The sequence below is a fragment of the Pan paniscus genome, chromosome 6 (assembly GCF_029289425.2).
Source record: "Pan paniscus chromosome 6, NHGRI_mPanPan1-v2.0_pri, whole genome shotgun sequence".
In the NCBI taxonomy this organism is placed as follows: Eukaryota; Metazoa; Chordata; class Mammalia; order Primates; family Hominidae; genus Pan; species Pan paniscus.
In genome coordinates this window covers 91,201,599-91,219,192 of record NC_073255.2, presented here as the reverse complement: position 1 = coordinate 91,219,192, position 17,594 = coordinate 91,201,599, and the positions used below count along the sequence as shown (strand labels likewise).

The 17,594-nt window shown below is 51.5% G+C and overlaps 2 protein-coding genes across 4 annotated transcripts; one reads left to right on the top strand and one right to left on the bottom strand.

Annotated features, from left to right (window-relative positions):
- Positions 1 to 1,310: 1,310 nt before the first annotated feature.
- DNAJC30 (DnaJ heat shock protein family (Hsp40) member C30) lies at positions 1,311 to 2,533 on the bottom strand. Its single transcript, XM_003815571.4, has one exon. The coding sequence runs from the start codon at positions 2,461 to 2,463 to the stop codon at positions 1,783 to 1,785; it is 681 nt and encodes a 226-aa protein (XP_003815619.1). The 5' UTR covers positions 2,464 to 2,533; the 3' UTR covers positions 1,311 to 1,782.
- Positions 2,534 to 2,577: 44 nt separating this feature from the next.
- BUD23 (BUD23 rRNA methyltransferase and ribosome maturation factor) lies at positions 2,578 to 17,270 on the top strand. 3 transcript variants are annotated; one of them, XM_003815568.7, is made up of 12 exons: positions 2,578 to 2,712; positions 2,811 to 2,848; positions 5,666 to 5,761; positions 5,848 to 5,930; positions 6,030 to 6,126; positions 9,975 to 10,071; positions 11,653 to 11,703; positions 12,386 to 12,471; positions 12,682 to 12,727; positions 13,050 to 13,108; positions 16,662 to 16,751; positions 16,888 to 17,270. In XM_003815568.7, exons 1-12 carry the CDS (start codon positions 2,665 to 2,667, stop codon positions 16,940 to 16,942), a joined length of 846 nt encoding a protein of 281 aa, XP_003815616.1. In that variant the 5' UTR covers positions 2,578 to 2,664; the 3' UTR covers positions 16,943 to 17,270. The 3 variants fall into 3 exon arrangements, with proteins under 3 accessions (XP_003815616.1, XP_008966776.1, XP_063461971.1); XM_008968528.6 differs by having other exon boundaries at positions 2,579 to 2,712; positions 2,811 to 2,945; XM_063605901.1 differs by lacking the exons at positions 2,578 to 2,712; positions 2,811 to 2,848 and adding an exon at positions 3,018 to 3,044.
- The last annotated feature ends 324 nt before the right edge of the window (positions 17,271 to 17,594 follow it).

The window sequence follows — 17,594 nt, the reverse complement described above, 5'->3', positions numbered from 1 at the left end:
AAGTAGGACCAGCTGTGGGTTTATCCCATTTTACCTAAGGATTTTACACAATACATTGAGTGCAGGAATGGCACGCAATGATTGCACTCAGTAATATACCAAACCACTCCTGGCTTTGTTTAGACCCTAGACTTGGGCCCTCATCCTTCTCGTAGACCTCTTGCGAGGATTTTCCCCTTTTACAGATTCACACTCAGTCCCGAACATAAACACTTGAGCACCTACAATCTCACAGCCAACTCCCTGCCGACATCCAGTGACTCACAGTTAAGAGAGCTTCAGCAGCAGCTCTGACCAAAGTGATGACCAACTACTTAACATGAATTAGAAACAGAGCAGAAAAAACACGCCTTTAGCCTGCTCTGCGTAAAGAACCAAGTCCCCACCATGAACACCAAGCCACCAACTCCCCGTCCCTCAGTAGTCCTGTGTACTCCCAAAGCCCCAAAATTTACCCCAGCCTCAAGCAGCCTTGTTTAAAAAATTAAGGAAGGGCCTGTGATAAGCACTGTAAGTTAAACAGAAACAGGGGACTTAAGTGCAGAGTTTGTCACTCTATTTGTGGGAGGGGATGGGCTGCACAGTGTGCAATGGGGCTGGCTGGTAAAGGGAGGACCAGGTGACAGCCAGCCACACTGTCTCAAGGATGAACCTGGCCCTGCTAGCATTATGCTGTAATCCCTGTGGATTAGAACTATGGATAATAGGGCCGGGAGCAGTGGCTCATGCCTGCAATCCCAGCACTTTGGGAGGCTGGGCGGGCAGACAGCCTGAGGTCGGCAGTTCGAGACCTCAGTCTGGCCAGCACGGTGAAACCCCGTATCTACTAAAAATACAAAACACTAGCCAGGTGTGGTGGGAGCCTGTAATCCCAGTTACACAGGAGGCTGAGGCAGGAGAATCGCTTGAACCCGGGAGGTGGAGGTTGCAGTGAGCTAAGATCGCACCACTGCACTCCAGCCTGGGCAACAGAGCGCAAGACTCCATCTCAAAAACAAAACAAAACAAAACAAAAAACCCCCCAAAAACTATGGATAATAAAGCATGACAGACCTCAAGATGCCAAATGATTTTCTCCTCTGCTGTCATGCCTACAGAGTAACTTCTCCAAGGTCACACATTAAATATGGGCACAGGAACACTCATTCCTTATGCTCAATGACTTTTTCTCACTCCCACATGCTATCAACAGAAGGAGGAGTGCCCCAGGGGGCTGACCTTAGCGGGAGGAACGACAGGCTCTCCACCGATCCCATTCTTACCCTGGACCAGGTCTCACCTGCGGCTTGGGGAAGTCACAGAAAGACAAGTTTCGTACAACCCCAGACCTTTTCTTTTGGTAGTCAACAATTGGTCACATTGCACATTTCAAGGTTACAGAGGCCCACCGTACACATGCGGGGCAGGAGCAGATAAATCTTGCTTGGGGCTAAACAATAAAGCTACAGCGAGTGTTCCAGAAGTTGACCACATCTGGAAGCAAGAAGACAGACACTGGAAGAAGCACCCTAGAAACTCCAGAAACCCCCTTCACTCCTGGGCTTTCGGGACTCTACAGCGTGGGGCCTCTTTCTCAGACATCGAAAGGACTCCTTTTCTGGACCACAGTGGAGCGATGTGCAGGTCATCGGCTAAGCTGGGCGGGTCGGGGAGGGCAGGGGGAGTACAGTTCCTTCGGATCCCAGCAAAGGTAGACTATCAATGGCCAAGGGTTCAGAGGCAGGAAAAAAGGCCGTTTCTGGGGGGTTGGCTGGGGACACTCCCCTTCCCTTCTCTCTCCGATTAAATATAAAAGCCGATGATGATGAAGATTGAAAAGATGAGGAAAATGGCAGCCGTGTCTCGGGTCTCCTCCCAGCGGAGGCCTTTCATGGACCGATACTCCTGCCGTTTGCGAAGGGCCTCCCGCCGGGCCCTCAGGCGCCGTTCCCGCTCCAGTTGTTCCCCGTAGTGGGCCTGGTAGAAGGCGTCAAAGTTGAACATCGTGCGGTTGGCGCCGGGGGAGGCCCGAGAACCGTCGTGGGTCCGAGAGGTGGGCGGCGGGGTACGCGGCGAGCCGGGGTCGGGTGCGGGCGTCCTGGAGGGCCGGACGCCAGGTCCGCGCAGGTCCTCGTCGCTGAGTAGGCCGCGATCATACTTGCGACGGAGGGTGGCACTGCCCAGCACCACGTAGGCCTGGGAGATGCGCGTGAAGCGCTCGGCGGCCTCCGCGCTCCCGGAGTTGCGGTCCGGGTGGTAGAGAAAGCACTGACGGTAGTAAGCCGCCTTGATTTGGGCCTGCGTGGCTGTGGAGGGGACGCCGAGCAGATCATACAGCGCCGTGCGCGAATACGAGCAGTCGCCCTGGGAATAAGTCCTCGCTCCTAGGCCCAGGCTGGGTGCAGAATTCTGTGGAAAGCCACGGGTCTGCAGCAACCTCCAAGGTAACAGCCGCTGCCACCATCGCCAGCGCATGGCTGCCATGTTGAATTGATTCGGCAGGCGGTGCAAGAGAAACCGGCCAATGAGAGGAGTCGGTTGGTCGCCCTGTGGCCAGTCACGTAAAGGGGGGGCGGGGCGGTCGTGGGGGTGGAGCATGCGTATTACTAAGCGGTCGCCGGGCTGATGACATAAAAACCGGGTGCCGGCAGACGCCAGTCGCAGGTGTGCTGCTGAGGCGTGAGAATGGCGTCCCGCGGCCGGCGTCCGGAGCATGGCGGACCCCCAGAGCTGGTAAGTCCCGGGGCCCGCGGACACCCCTCTCCCCACTTCTGCGGCCACCGCGTCTGAATTATTCCTCTACATGCCATTTATTTTTCTCTTTTTCGCAGTTTTATGACGAGACAGAAGCCCGGAAATACGTTCGCAAGTGAGGGGAGCCTGAATACTGCGGGGCGTCCGGGGGTCGGGAAGCGGCAAGTTGCCCCTGTTGCCGGCGTTGCCCGGAAAGGCCGTAGAATTTGGGGGTGCGGGAAGGGAAGGACCCGGGTGGGTGCCGATTTCTGTCTCTGGTAAATCAACTTTAAGTTGCAGACCTCTCTGGGCCTCGGTACCTCAGCGTTGAGGTAGGGGTGATCGCGCTTGCTTTCCGTGGGTGGTTTTCAAAGTCGAATGTGACAATTTGTCCTAAGCATGTGGTAAAAGAGGCGCTGGGCGGTGGGTACGGGCGAGGGGTCAGTCCTGGTGGGGGGAAGGAAGTAATGGCCGTAGGATGCTTATCGTGGCGCCTTGTTGCCAATAAATCTCCAAGACAGCAGTTGGTGTGTTATTGTCTGAATTTCATAGAGGGTAGTTTGTATAACTACTGAGTTGTAGTCAGGTGGGGGTGGCTCACGCGTGTAATCTCAGCAATCGCAGCACTTTGGGAGGCTGAGGCGGGAGGATCGCTTGAGCTCAGGGGTTCGAGACCAGCCTGGGCAACGTAGCGAGCCCCGGTCTCCGCAAGTAATAAAAAAATTAGCCGGGTGTGGTGGCTCTCCTCTGCCTCTCCAGTAGCTGGGACCACAGGCGCGCGCCACTACGCCTGGCTTTTTAAAAAAAAATTTTGTAGCGATGGGGTCTCGCTGTGTTGCCCAAGGTGGCCCAAGCTCAGGGCTCAAGCGATCCTCCCGCCTTCGTCTCCCGAACTGTTGGGATTGCAGGCGTGAGCCAGCGCACCTCGAGTCGTAAAAAAAAAAAAAAGGGGGGGGGGATGGGGGCGGGGGGAAGCTGGCGCGGTGTCTCACGCCTGTAATCCCAACACTTTGGGAGGCCGAGGCAGGCGGATCACCTGAGGTCAGGAGTTCGAGACCAGCCTGGCCAACATGGCGAAACTCCAGCTCTACTAAAAATGGAAAAAATTAGCCGGGCGCGATGGCGGGTTTCTGTAACCCCAGCTACTCGGGAGGCTGAGTCAGGAGAATAGCTTGAACCCGGGAGGGGGAGGTTGCAGTGAGCCGACATCACGGCACTGCACTCCAGCCTGGGCGACAGAGCAAGACTTTGTTTCAAAATAAAAAAAAAAAAAAAAAAAAAAGATACTTTGTGGTTTTTCCATGCTCTCTCACTGAGAGACTAGCCCTATTTCAGTAAATGGTTACTGGCCGGGCGCTATGGCTCATGCCAGTAATCCCAGCCTTTTGGGAGGCGGAGGTGGACGGATCACCTGAGGTCAGGAATTCCGAGACCAACCTGGCCAGCATGGTGAAATCCCGTCTCTACTGAAAATACAGATATTAGCCGGGCCTACGGGAGGCTGAGGCAGGAGAATCACTTGAACCTGAGAGGCAGAGGTTGCAGTGAGCTGCGATCGCACCACTGCACTCCAGCCTTGGCGACAGAGTGAGACCCTGACTCAATAAATAAATAAATAGCTATTGGATACTGTTTCTTTTTTTTAGGGACAGAGTCTCTCTATTGCCCAGGCTGGAGTGCCATGGCATGATCCCTGCCGACTGCAGCCTCAAGCCATCCTCCCCAGCAGCCGGAACTAGAGGCACTCGCCACCACACCGGCTGAAATAGCTTGATAATTTTTTGTGCGTGTGAGACAGGCTCTCATTCTATCGCCCAGGCCGAAGTGCTGCAGTGGCTGCAACCTCGCCTCACGGGTAGTTGGAACTACAGGCGCGCCTCCTCGCGCCCGGCTAGTTTGTGTAATTTTTTTGTGGAGAGGGAGTTTTGCTATGTTGCCCAGGGATCTGGTAAGTTGCTCACGGGATCCACCCGCCTTGGCCTCCCAAAGTACTGGGATTATAGGCGTGAGCCACCAGGCCCGGTCCTTGCTGATGCCTTTTTATGTCGATTATATGTTGAAGTGATATTTTGAACATATTGAGTTAATGGAAATACGTTATTAAATATATGGGGTTAAAAATATGACTCCAGAGGCCGGGCGCGGTGACTCACGCCTGTAATCCCAGCACTTTGGGAGACCGAGGCTGGCGGATCACAAGGTCAGGAGATAGAGAAATCCTGGCTAACATGGTGAAACCCCGTCTCTACTAAAAATGCAAAAAAAAAATTAGCCGGGTGTGGCGGCGGGCGCCTGTAGTCCCAGCTGCTGGGGAAGCTGAGGCAGGAGAATGGCATTAACCCGGGAGGCGGAGCTTGCAGTGAGCCGAGATCGCGCCACTGCACTCCAGCCTGGGCGACAACAGAGCAAGACTCAGTCTCAAAAAAAAAAAAAAAAAATATGACTCCAGTTTCTTTTACCTGTTTCTTTAAGTTTCTTCTTGACTGGCTATTGGGAAGCCATGCGTGGCTCACATTCTGTTTCTCACGGACAGTGCTGCTGTAGGTTTTTGTGCATTGTTGATCCTTCTAGATGAGAGAAACTATGGAGAATAATTTTTGGAGAAAATGTTTTCAACAAGTGCTAGAGCAGCCCAGCCTAATAGAGTTGCAGATCCCAGTGGTTGTTTATTACTAGCTAAGTGATTTGCTTTTACACATCTGCTTGGCAGCTGGTGCAGTGATAAGTTGTTACCACAAAATAACATGGTCCTGAATTACATGGAATTTTTGGGGTCACTTTCAAATGGTTGAATTTGTTGATCCCAACTTAGAAGGGGTCAGAAAAGAGTACCTCGGGATGATTGATCCGTTTTTTGTTTGTTTTTAACTTGGCTTTTTTTTGTTTTTTGGTCTGGGGGAAGTATTCACCCAGAACTCCTTTACCATGTCCACTTGTGTTTCTGCCTTCCCAGCTCACGGATGATTGATATCCAGACCAGGATGGCTGGGCGAGCATTGGAGCTTCTTTGTCTGCCAGAGAATAAGCCCTGTTACCTGCTGGATATTGGGTGAGATTCTGGGGCCTGGTTCAGATTGTCTAAGGTGGTGAAGTGTCTTTGTAAACTGACCCTGAGTGTCTGGTCGTGTCTTCCAGCTGTGGCACTGGGCTGAGTGGAAGTTATCTGTCAGATGAAGGGCACTATTGGGTGGGCCTGGATATCAGCCCTGCCATGCTGGGTAAGTATGTCCTGTCTGGCACCAGGGTGGATTACCCTGATGGGTGTGGAGAAGCCACAGGTATTGTCTCTTTCTCTGACTGCCTTTTCTCTAATGTAGATGAGGCTGTGGACCGAGAGATAGAGGGAGACCTGCTGCTGGGGGATATGGGCCAGGGCATCCCATTCAAGCCAGGCACATTTGATGGTTGCATCAGGTGAGGGTCTTTAATTCCTGCTTTTATTTATTTAGAGACAGGGTCTCACTCTGTCACTTAGGCTCTAGTGCAGTGTCTGTGATTATGGCTCACACTGCAGCCTCCATCTCCTGGGTTCAGGTGATCTGCCCACCTCAGTCTCCTGAGTAGCTGGGACTACAGGCCCACACCACCGTACGTAGCTAATTTTTTGTTTTTTTGAGATGGAGTCTTGCTCTGTCACCAGGCTGGAGTGCAGTGGTGTGATCTTGGCTCACTGCAGCCTCTGCCTCCCAGGCTCAAACGATTCTCCTGCTTCAGCCTCCCAAGTAGCTGAGATTACAGGAGCACGCCACCACACCCAACTAATTTTTGTATTTTTAGTGGAGGTGAGGTTTCACCATGTTGGCCGGGATGGTTTCAATCTCTTGCGGGATGGTTTCAATCTCTTGACCTTGTGATCCACCCTCCTTGGCCTCCCAAAGTGCTGGGATTACAGGTGTGAGCCACCGTGCACAGCCTAACTTTTTTTGTATTTGTTGTAGAGATGGGTTTTTGCCATGTTGCTCAGGCGATCCACATACCTGGGCCTCCCAAAATGCTGGGATTACAGGTGTGAGCCACCCTGGCCTCTTTCTTCCTGCTTTTAGTCCTGCAGGCCAGTGCCTCCCAAACCTGGCTGTGCAGCAGACTCATGCAGATATTTACAAATACACATCCCATGGGATTTTCAGATTTACAAGGTTAGAGCAAGGCCCAAGAGTGTATTTTTTTGGATTCTAAAACTTTGCAGTCTGGCCAACACGGTGAAACCCAGCCTCTACTAAAAAGCCAGACGTGGTTTTTTTTTTTTTTTTTTTTTTTTGAGATGGAGGCTCTCTCTGTCGCCCAGGCTGGAGTGCAGTGGCGGGATCTCGGCTCACTGCAAGCTCCGCCTCCCGGGTTCAAGCCATTCACCTGCCTCAGCCTCCAAGTACTTGGGACTGCAGGCGCCCACCACCACGCCCAGCTAATTTTTTTATATTTTTAGTAGAGACGGGGTTTCACCATGTTAGCCAGGATGGTCTCTATCTCCTGACCTCATGATCCGCCCTCTTCGGCCTCCCAAAGTGCTGGGATTACAGGCGTGAGCCACCGCGCCCAGCCTAAAAAGCTAGACATGGTGGTGGCCACCTGTAGTCCCAGCTAGCTACTCAGGAAGCTGAGGTAGGAGAATTGCTTGAACCCGAGAGGCGGAGGTTGCAGTGAGCCGAGTCCACGCCATTGCACTTCCAGCCTGGGTGACAGAGCAACACTTCATCTCAAAAATAAAACTTGTCTACTATTGCGATTATTTTGCATTGCCGGGTTCGGGCACCACTGGTACAGATTCTGTGTCAGCTTTGTGTGTCTGGTGGGGCAGAGGAGGTGGTCTTTTAGCCTCTAGCGGCCATTTTATGGGCCCCAGCCATCTTGTGGGCCCCAGCAGCCATCTTACTTTATTTGCCAACAGATAACTGGTAGAGAGCGTCTGGACTTGGCTCTGATCTCTTAAGTGCTTCACAGTCCTTTCTCTGTAATCAGAGTCGGGTTAAACATCCGCATAGCACTTCAATAACAGATCTTAGAACGTTAAAATTGATTAAGTTTTTCTTAGGCTGCTGTGATCAGTTCTGTTTAGTTTTTGGTGTGGTGTGGGAGTGAAGGTGAGAAAATAGGGGAGGAAGTTACAAATCATTACTTGCAGGGGAGACTTCCTTTGGTTACCCTAAGTTGAGTGGTGGGGATGTGAAGTGGGGAACCAGGTGAGAGGTAAAAATTCAGATTAGAAGATTTTCCTTTTACATCTGGGAACAAGACCCAGGGGGGTTGGGGAATAATTTCAAGGGTAGCAGATGCTTTTTGGTAATGGTCAGATGAGGTGTTTTAAGCTGTGAAAAACCGAAGGCCAGCAGTATGGTCTGTATGTTTCGGAAGGGGATGGTCAGTTTTTGTTTGTCTTCGGGGAGAGGTGAGATGGTATAGCAAACTGTTTTTTTGGAGACGGAGTCTCACTGTATTGTCCAGACTGGAGTGCAGTGGCACGATCTCGGCTCACTGCAACCTCCGCCTCCTGGGTTCAAGCGATTCTCCTGCCTTAGCCTCCCGAGTAGCTGGGATTACAGGTGCTCACCACCATGCTTGGCTAATTTTTGTATTTTAGTAGAGATGGGGTTTCACCATGTTGGCCAGGCTGGTCTTGAACTCCTGACTTCGTGAACTGCCCGCCTCAGCCTTCCAAAGTGTTGGGATTACAGGCGTGAGCCACTGCACCCGGCCCAGACTTTTTTTTTTTTTTTTTAAACATTTGCTACATGTAAGGCATACAAGGTGCTGTGGAGTACAGGGAAATGAAACAGTTTCTGCGTGTAAGACTCTCCACGGTTTATTAGGTGCTTTAGGACATGGACCAGGCAACTGAATATAAGGGCATGAGTGGTGTGTGCCCTAGGGAGTCATGGGGCTGCCAGAGCACAGGAAAGCCTTGGGTGGAGGGGCTGCACCTTGAAGGCTGGAGGAATTTGGATAGTCAAGGAGAGGGTTTCTGAGTGAGGGAACAGTGGGCAGAGGCACAGATGCCGGTGGGAAAGGGGTCTGAGATGAGAGGGATGAACGAGAGATTCCACGGAAGATGGGGTTGAGTGTGGTTGCTTCCTAGAAGGCGCTTAAGTGTGTCCTAAGAAGTTTGGGCTTGATGGAGTAGATGATGGGGAGTTGGCAGGTGACGGGATCAGATGTGTGTTTAAGGAAGGTGATTTTCTGGTGGAAGAGGAGAGAGAGTTAGGTGGAAACATTTGAGCTGGTAGCACTGAGCATTGGTGGGGGGAAGTGAAAGTTGGGAGAGGCTGTGGGACAAGCCAGTGGGGTGGAGGTAGGGCTCTGTGTGTGTACAGCGGGGCGGAGGGGAAGGGCAGGAAGGAAGACATAGTGACTGGTTGAGGTTTTATTTATTTATTTTTTGAGATGGAGTCTTGCTCTGTTGTCCAGGCTGGAGTACAGTGGCACAAGGCTCACTGCAACCTCTGCCTCCCAGGTTCAAGTGATTCTTCTGCCTCAGCCACCTGAGCAGCTGGTATTAAAGGCACATGCCACCAAGCCCAGCTAATTTTTGTATTTTTAGTAGAGACAGGGTTTCACTGTGTTGGTCAGGCTGGTCTCGAACTCCTGACCTCAAGTTATCCACCCATCTCAGCCTCCCAAAATGCTGGGATTACGGGTATGAGCCAATGCACCTGGCTGCTTGAGGTTTTAAATCTGGGGGTTGTAAAGACACTTAACAGGTAGAGTGGAAGGGAGTGATTTAGGAGGAAGGGTGATGGGATGGCTGTGTGTATGTGAGTAGTCTAAAGCCTGTTTCCTTGGATTGGAGGAAGGGAACAAGGAGGGGTGTGTGGGCAGACAGCCTTGACACGGAGGACTTTTCAACTCAAGATGCAGATGGAAACAAGGTGGAGGAAAGGTTTCTTGGGACTAAGGGACATAAATGCTGTCCTTCTGTATGTCCTATTTTTCCAGTGTTGTAGAGTCATGACCTGCAGTGGACCTGCACTTTTTTTTGTCTTTAAATTTTTAAATTTAAAAATACTTTAAGTAGAGATGGGGTCTTGCTATGTTGTCCAGGCTGGTTTGAAGTCCTGGCCTCAGGCAATTCTGTCTTGGCCTCAGAAAGTGCTGGGATTACAGGGCGTTGAACCACTGTACGTGGCCTCAACCTGCACTTTCTAAGAAGAGAAGCTGTGGGAGGAGGGGTTTCTCTTGGAGAGCCAGGACGGATGATGTCAAGAGGCTTGAAGTGGTTGGGGGAACAACGTGGATTGCTCCGTTGCCTGACTAGGTCCCTTCCTTTTTAGCATTTCTGCTGTGCAGTGGCTCTGTAATGCTAACAAGAAGTCTGAAAACCCTGCCAAGCGCCTGTACTGCTTTTTTGCTTCTCTTTTTTCTGTTCTCGTGAGTATAAGATCTTCTCCCCATCTGGGTTAGCTGCCTGTCCCTCCCTAGCCCTGCAGGTAGAGTGAGGAAATTGAGGTGTCCCATGATGGGTAAGCTACTCATATGGGACCGCATGGGGTGGCAGGACCTTACTGTGGTTACTGCTGTCCAGGTCCTCAGCCTAAATGGAAGTTCAAGCTCAGTGGACTGATATACTCTAATCAAACCCAGAAGTCACTGATACCAAAATCGGAGACCAATTTATTAACTTGTAATAGGGCCTACTTCTGTTGATTGGTATTCCTATGTCTATTGTGCTGAGTTTTAATCAGAAGTTGGTTTGGGGACATGGACTGAGCAGAGTGAGGACAGAGATGTCGTGTCCGGACCATCCAGAGGGGTACCTTCCAGTGCCCACATCCTTCTGACTCCTCACTTATCCCTCCTCCTAGTGCTGATCCTTTTCTTCGGATGAGGAACAGGATAGTTATTTACTGCAAAGAGAGCCTTTATTAGCTTTGTCTTCAAATTAATGATGTTAATTTCAGTTGTTCACTAGGATTAGCTGATAGTCTGAGATTTTAAGTCCTAAAAATGAGTTCTTTTTAAATTTTGTTTTTTGAAACAGACTTTTGCTTTGTTGCCTGGGATGGAGTGCAATGGTGTGATCGTAGCTCACTGCGCCCTCGAACTCCTGGGCTCAAGTGATCCTCCTGCTTCAGCTTCTCAAGTAGTTTGGACTACAGGCACACACCACCATGCCAGGCTAATTTTTTACTTTTTTTTTTTTAAGAGATGGGGTCTACCTATGTTGCCCAGGCTGGTGTTAAACTCCTGGCTTCAAGCAATCGTCCTGCATCAGGCTCCCAAAGTGATGGGATTATAGGCGTAAGCCACTGTGCCCAGCTTAAAAATGAGTCCGTTTTGAAGGATCTGAGTGGTTTTTGCCTCCTTAGCCTGGTCTAGCCCACCCCTAGTTTTCCTGGGGTGGACTGCACATGCCGATCTGGCCACTGGTCTTTCTTGGGGTGAACTGCCCCTGCTGATGTGGCTGCTGGTCTTTCCTGGGGTGAACTGCCCCTGCTGATGTGGCCGCTGGCCTTTCCTGGGGTGGACTGCGCCTGCCTATCTGGCCGCTGGTCTTGTGTGTCACATGAGTTCTTCTCCTGGCACACTGGGTTAATATTTTAGTTCCGAGGTCCTTTGTGTTTCCTCTTCTCCCTGCTGGAAGGCTCTTCCCCTATACGTTTAAATAGCCAGCTCCTCACTCCATTCAAATCTCTGCTCAAGTATCCATCTGAAACAGGCCTTTTTGGAACCAAAAGTAAACTGAACTGAAAGGAAACTCTGTCACTTTGTCTAATTCCTCTTTTTGGAACAAAGAAAAAATTTGCTACTGTGAATTAGTTGCCTCCCCTACTAAAATGTGAGCTCCAAAGTTCAGGGTGATCTCTTTTGTTCATACTATCCCCAGCCCTAACAATGCCTCACACATAATGGAAATTCAGGAAATACTTGGTGAATGAAGGAAGAGAGGGGTGTCCAGGCCCTAAGCTCATGCAGTCATTTGTAAGACAGTGATGTTCCTGTTTCTTTCAGGTCCGGGGATCCCGAGCTGTCCTGCAGCTGTACCCTGAGAACTCAGAGCAGGTGAGTCCCTCGGCTACTGGGTGTGCAGGGGAGTTGGGGGACTCAACAGGTAAGCTGTCCTGGGAAAGCAACAAAGAATCTTATGCAGATTGGCGGGAAAAGGAGGAAACATGCACCCTAGTGTGGCCCCTGATGGCACATTTGACGACCTGATATCCTAAGGGGGTGGCATCTGCAGAGGTGGGGTGGGATGCCTTCTCTTGGCAGATGACATGGTATTACAGATAAGGTGATGCGACTGATTTCCATAACCAAATAAGTAAATGCCATTTAGGAAGGGTGAGAGGGCACTGACAGTTCTCCGTTGTGTGATGTATAAATTAAGGAATGGCGGAGTAGGATGTAGATGTTGAAAGATAAGTGAAGAGCTGTTCCTGACTAATAACATGAATGACTCTGGATTCCAATTGGTGGCCATCTCCCTAAACTTGAGTGGGGAGCTGGGTCCCTGCACTGGAAAGTGAGAATGAGGGGAGTTGCTTTGTTCTGTAATTCTCCTGAGGGAGGTGTGGGCCATGCCAGATTCTAGCCTGTACTTTTCTCTACGTGGCTTACAGCGACCTTAAGTTCTCCCAGGCAGGATTTGTCCTGGAGCAGACTGGCTTCTGAAGGAGGGGAGGGAGGTGAAGCTGTCTGCTCCTCTCAACCTCCGCTGCCTGACCTGCTGCCTTTCTTTCCTCAGTTGGAGCTGATCACAACCCAGGCCACAAAGGCGGGCTTCTCTGGTGGCATGGTGGTAGACTACCCTAACAGTGCCAAAGCAAAGAAGTGAGCGCTGGGGGCCGGTGTGCTGCCTGGGCTGCAGGAGGGAGGGTAGTGGCATAGCCCTTTCAGGCCACTCAGTGGTGCAGAGGAGTGCTGGGGTATGGATCACCAGGATCCAGGCAGGCGGAGGGGGGTGCGGGTGGGGGAGCTGAGGGCTTGTCTCCCTGTGGGGCTTTCTCCACCCAACCCTCACTTTGCACTTTCTCCTTTCAGATTCTACCTCTGCTTGTTTTCTGGGCCTTCGACCTTTATACCAGAGGTGAGGGACACTGGGTTTGCAGGCAGGCCTGTGTCTTTTGACTTCCAGGCAGTGGGGCTCAGGGTGCAGAGCCTGCTGGGAGAACACTGGTGGGGAAGCAGGGCCCAGCCCCAGAGTGCAGACCCTGGAGTGCTCACATCCTCTGGAATCTGGAGGCAGAGACCTCTGCTCTTCAGGTCCCAGAAAGGCATGTCAGTTCCTTCTCGTGGGACTGGACCTCGTCCCTGTCGGAAGGGTCAGGCCTGGGTGCCTGGGCTTCTGGAGTGGGGCAGATGGTTTGAGAACTCTCCAGGGTGACCTGAGTGCACTTTGGTTCCTGCAGGGGCTGAGTGAAAATCAGGATGAAGTTGAACCCAGGGAGTCTGTGTTCACCAATGAGAGGTAAAGCAACTGCTGAAGCCTGCCCCGGCTGCAGCGGGGGCTGCCACATTTGTTAGACATGGACTTTCTCTCTGCCCTCACCCAAGCCTCTCAGGTCACATGCAGCAGGGACACCAAGGTGACGGTAGAAACATCAGGCCCCATTTGGACTGTGCCTGTTTGGGGCTAGGGGTTTGGGGTCCTGGATGTCTGGGTGCAGCCATGCAGCCTGGACTCCCTTTGTGAGCCCACACATGCCCCTTCCCCTTGCCACGCCTGGCAGGTTGTCTCCTTCTTTTCTGATGCTGCCCTCCACCTGCATCCGGGACCCTCTCCCTTGGGTGCTGTGGCTCTCCCTTCCTTCCTGCATCCTCATCTTGACTCTCCTGGGTCACTGCTGTCGGCACACAGACATGCTGCACAATTTCTCCTTTTCTAGAAAAGTTCCTTCCTTAACCCCATAACAACCACTAACCACCCCGTTGTTGCTTCCCTTCATAGCAGAACTCAGACCTGCCTCTTCTTCCCCTCCCACCATTCTCTCAATCCACTTCTCAGGCTGACAATTCTGTCTCATCACAAATTGTTCTTGTCAACTCCACCACCAATTTCCGTCAAGCCACATCTGGTCACTTGTGACTTTTTTTCATGTCCTTAATGTGCCTGCTCGGTAGGGTCAAAGACAGCAGTGCGCTCCCTCCTTGATGCTTCCTTCACTTGGCCTTCCACCCACCATCGTGGTTTCCTCAGCCTTCCTGGCTGCTCCTCACTCCACTGCTGCTTCCTCTTCGAGTGCTGGGCCCAGCCTGGATTGGATCCCTTCTCTACCTGTGGTGCTGTAAATGCCAGCCGGAAGGTCCTAATTCCCAAATGTGTATCTTCAGTCTCTTGCCACCTGGGGTTTCCCAATGCCTCCTCATTGTCTATACCTGGAGTTTCCACGGGTAGTCTCTCTCTGTTACCCAGGCTAGAGTGCAGTGGTGGAATCTTAGCTCACTGCAGCCTCGAACTCCTGGGCTCAAATGATCCTCCTGCCTCAGCCTCCCAAGTAGCTGAGACTACAGGTGCATGCCACCATACCTGGTTAATTTTTAAAGTTTTTGGTAGAGATGAGGTCTTGCCATGTTGTTCAGGCTGATCTTGAACTCCTGGCCTCAAGCAATCCCCCTGTCTCGGCCTCCCAAAGTTCTGGGATGACTGATGTGAGCCACCATGCCTGGCCATCCTCCATTCTTTTTTTTTTTGACATGGAGTCTCACTCTTTCCCCCCGGGCTGGAGTGCGGTGGCTTGATCTCGGCTCACTGCAACCTCTGCCTCCCAAGTTCCAGCGATTCTCTTGCCTCAGCCTCCTGAGTAGCTGGGATTGCAGGCGCCCGCCCAACTAATTTTTTGTGTTTTTAGTAGAGACAGGGTTTCACCATGTTGGCCAGGCTGTTCTCAAACTCCTGACCTCGTGATTCGCCCGCCTCGGCCTCCCAAAGTGCTGGGATTACAGGTGTGAGCCACTGCGCCCGGCCTCATCCTCCATTCTTTACCATTCTTGATCATTCCTGTCTTTCCCTACATTTCACATCTTGTCAGCCTGTCATTGAGCCCTGCTGTCCGTCCCTCAGTGTGTATCCCCGTGCTGACCCTCCCTGCTTCCAACGAGCCTAATCCAGCACTGCCCCTAGCCTGGATTGCTGAACAGCTGCCTGTGTTGTCTCCCTGCCTTTGCAGTCTTTGCCTCTTTCAGATTATTTTCTGCATAGCAGCAAGACTGGTCTTTTTCTTTTTTTCTAAAATGTAAGTTGTATCTTGTCATTGCTCTTTCAGTGTCTTCATTGCAGTTGCGCTCCCCGCTCATGTTGATTTTCCTTAACACCCTTCATTGCTCTAAGTCATACACATACCAGTTGACTTGGTTATTATTTGTATCTCCAGCTAGAGTGAAAACCTGGTGAGGACTGGTATTATATCCCTGACATTAAAAATAGTGTCTTGTTAGTAAAAAGTGCTCAGTATTTTTCTGAATGAATAATTGATTATAAGGTAGTGAAGAGGGAGGTTATATCTGAGTTCCAGTTGACATGAGGGAAAGGTCTTAAGACCTTTAAGACATTTAAGAGGAAAAATGAGCCCAAAATGCATGTGTTTGGAAGGCCCACAGCTGGGCACAGCCATGCATGTTCCTCACGTCCACCATAGGTTTATGCTGCCTGACCCCTTGGGTCTTTGCTCATTTCCCTTAGTTTCCCTAGTCCATTCCCCATGGGGAGCTGGGACCCTTCTGGATGACCTCTTCTCTGAGGCGCCCATCTCATGCTCCCAGGGAGCACTCCCATCTCCTCCCTCCCAGGGGAAGTACACATTGCCTTATCTCCATGTGTCTTAGGATCCTTCTTGTCCTTACACTGGTGTCTTCAAACGACATGTCCTAAAAGTAAATGTGGGTAAGTTGAATGACCTGAGCATCCATTCCTCAGCTATTTAAAAAGCAGGGGTAGTGCCACCTATCTTGGCAGTGTGTTGAGGGTGCCCAGCACGTACCTTGCCATCCCTCGTTCTGTAGGCTCTCACTTCCAGTTCCTCAGATGAGGTACAGGGCAGGGAGGAGCTTCTCCCGTTACTGTCATCTCAGTCTAACCACATTCAGGACACTTGTTTATTTTAAATAAACAGGTGAATTAAGAAAAAGTTTTTTAAGCCTTTACCTAATCAGTCTCCAGGCTCTCTTTTTGGCCTGTTCCTCCCTTCCTCCTGGCCGCCTCCCTCCCATGCCTCTCATGTGCCTCCTGCCGGGCTGGGCCCCCACTTCTCTTGGGACCTGTGCTTTGGGGCACTCCCCGTCTTCACCTCCTTCCTTTAGCTCCATTGATGACTTTCCCCCTTGCTGCTTCTCCCATGGCTCACCTCTTGCCCCCTGGTTCGCCACTCTGCCCTCACTTTGTACTCCTGGTAGAATCTTGAGATGACTCCTCCTGTGTCCCCAGCCCTGCTCTGCAGGTGCTCCTGCTTTGTGCTGGCTCATCAGGCTCAGGCATCCGAATGGCAGCTCCTTGGCTTGCCCTGTCTCTGGTTTCTACGGATGGTCACAGGGGTCTTCGGGGTTACCCTGCCCTCTTTCCTTCTTCCCTCATACCCCTCAGTCCTTCCTTTTCAGCCTCTCCTTTCCATCCCTGTCTTCCTGCCCCCAAGCTGTGGGACCCTAAGCTCCTGCTGTGAACTGTCGACTGTGCTCTTGAAGTCTAGGTGATGATGTGTCATTGCATTGGTAGAAAGCGGCCTGCTTACTGCTGCTTAGCTGCTTCCCGAAGAGGGAACAGACTGCTCGCTGGTGTTTAGGTCTCCATGCCCGGCCCAGCTCTCTCCTCCTCTGCCCACCCAACAACCTCTGTGGCCCGGGTGGATGTTATCAGGAAGGAGGGTGTCCAGAGTGGGGACTTGTGTTATAGGGAAGGTGGAGCATTTGAGAGAAGGGGCATCCAAGGCCACCAGACTCGGAGGTAAGCTTGCCATGGATTCACATGGGGGCCAGTCGGGCAGCCCCATCCATCAGCTGTCCATCAGCTCATAGCTGTGTCTCCGCCACAGGTTCCCATTAAGGATGTCGAGGCGGGGAATGGTGAAGAAGAGTCGGGCATGGGTGCTGGAGAAGAAGGAGCGGCACAGGCGCCAGGGCAGGTGAGTGCCAGCCTGGGAGCTGGCAGGGTGGGTGGGGGGTGGATGACTATTGCCATGAAGAGCTTCCCTTCATTTGAAGGGTCCAGGGCTGCTTTGATCTTTTTTTCTGAGACTGTCCTATTCCTTTTCTGCACAGGGAAGTCAGACCTGACACCCAGTACACCGGCCGCAAGCGCAAGCCCCGCTTCTAAGTCACCACGCGGTTCTGGAAAGGCACTTGCCTCTGCACTTTTCTATATTGTTCAGCTGACAAAGTAGTATTTTAGAAAAGTTCTAAAGTTATAAAAATGTTTTCTGCAGTAAAAAAAAAAGTTCTCTGGGCCGGGCGTGGTGGCTCACACCTGTAATCCCAGCACCTTGGGAGGCTGAGGTGGGAGGATCATTTGAGGCCAGGAGTTTGAGACCTGCCTGGGCAACATAATGAAACTTCCTTTCCAGGGAGAAAAAAAAAAAAAAAAAAAAAGCTCTGAGAGCATCTTATTTTGTTTAAAGGCAAGAAATAAAATTTCCTTTTGTGGAGCTCTGGCATCTCCCAGCTCTGTGATTCTCACCAAACTCCAGTTCCTCCTGGTGGGCTACTGCTCGACTCCCCAGGCAGGAATCAGATTTAAAAACACTTAGATGAAAGCATTCTTTCCATTTGCAAGGAACACAGAGTCCTTTAATTTAGGGCTTATATATAATTGTATCATAATCACACCAAGCAAAGTTGGGAAGAGGGCCCACATGAAATGTGTTCGTGGTGCCTGCTGGCCAGTCCGTTTTCCCTTCCTGTGAAGGCCTTGCCAGTCCAGCGGCCCCAGCCTGAACTGTGGCACTGAGCTGCACGGTCAGCTGCCCACC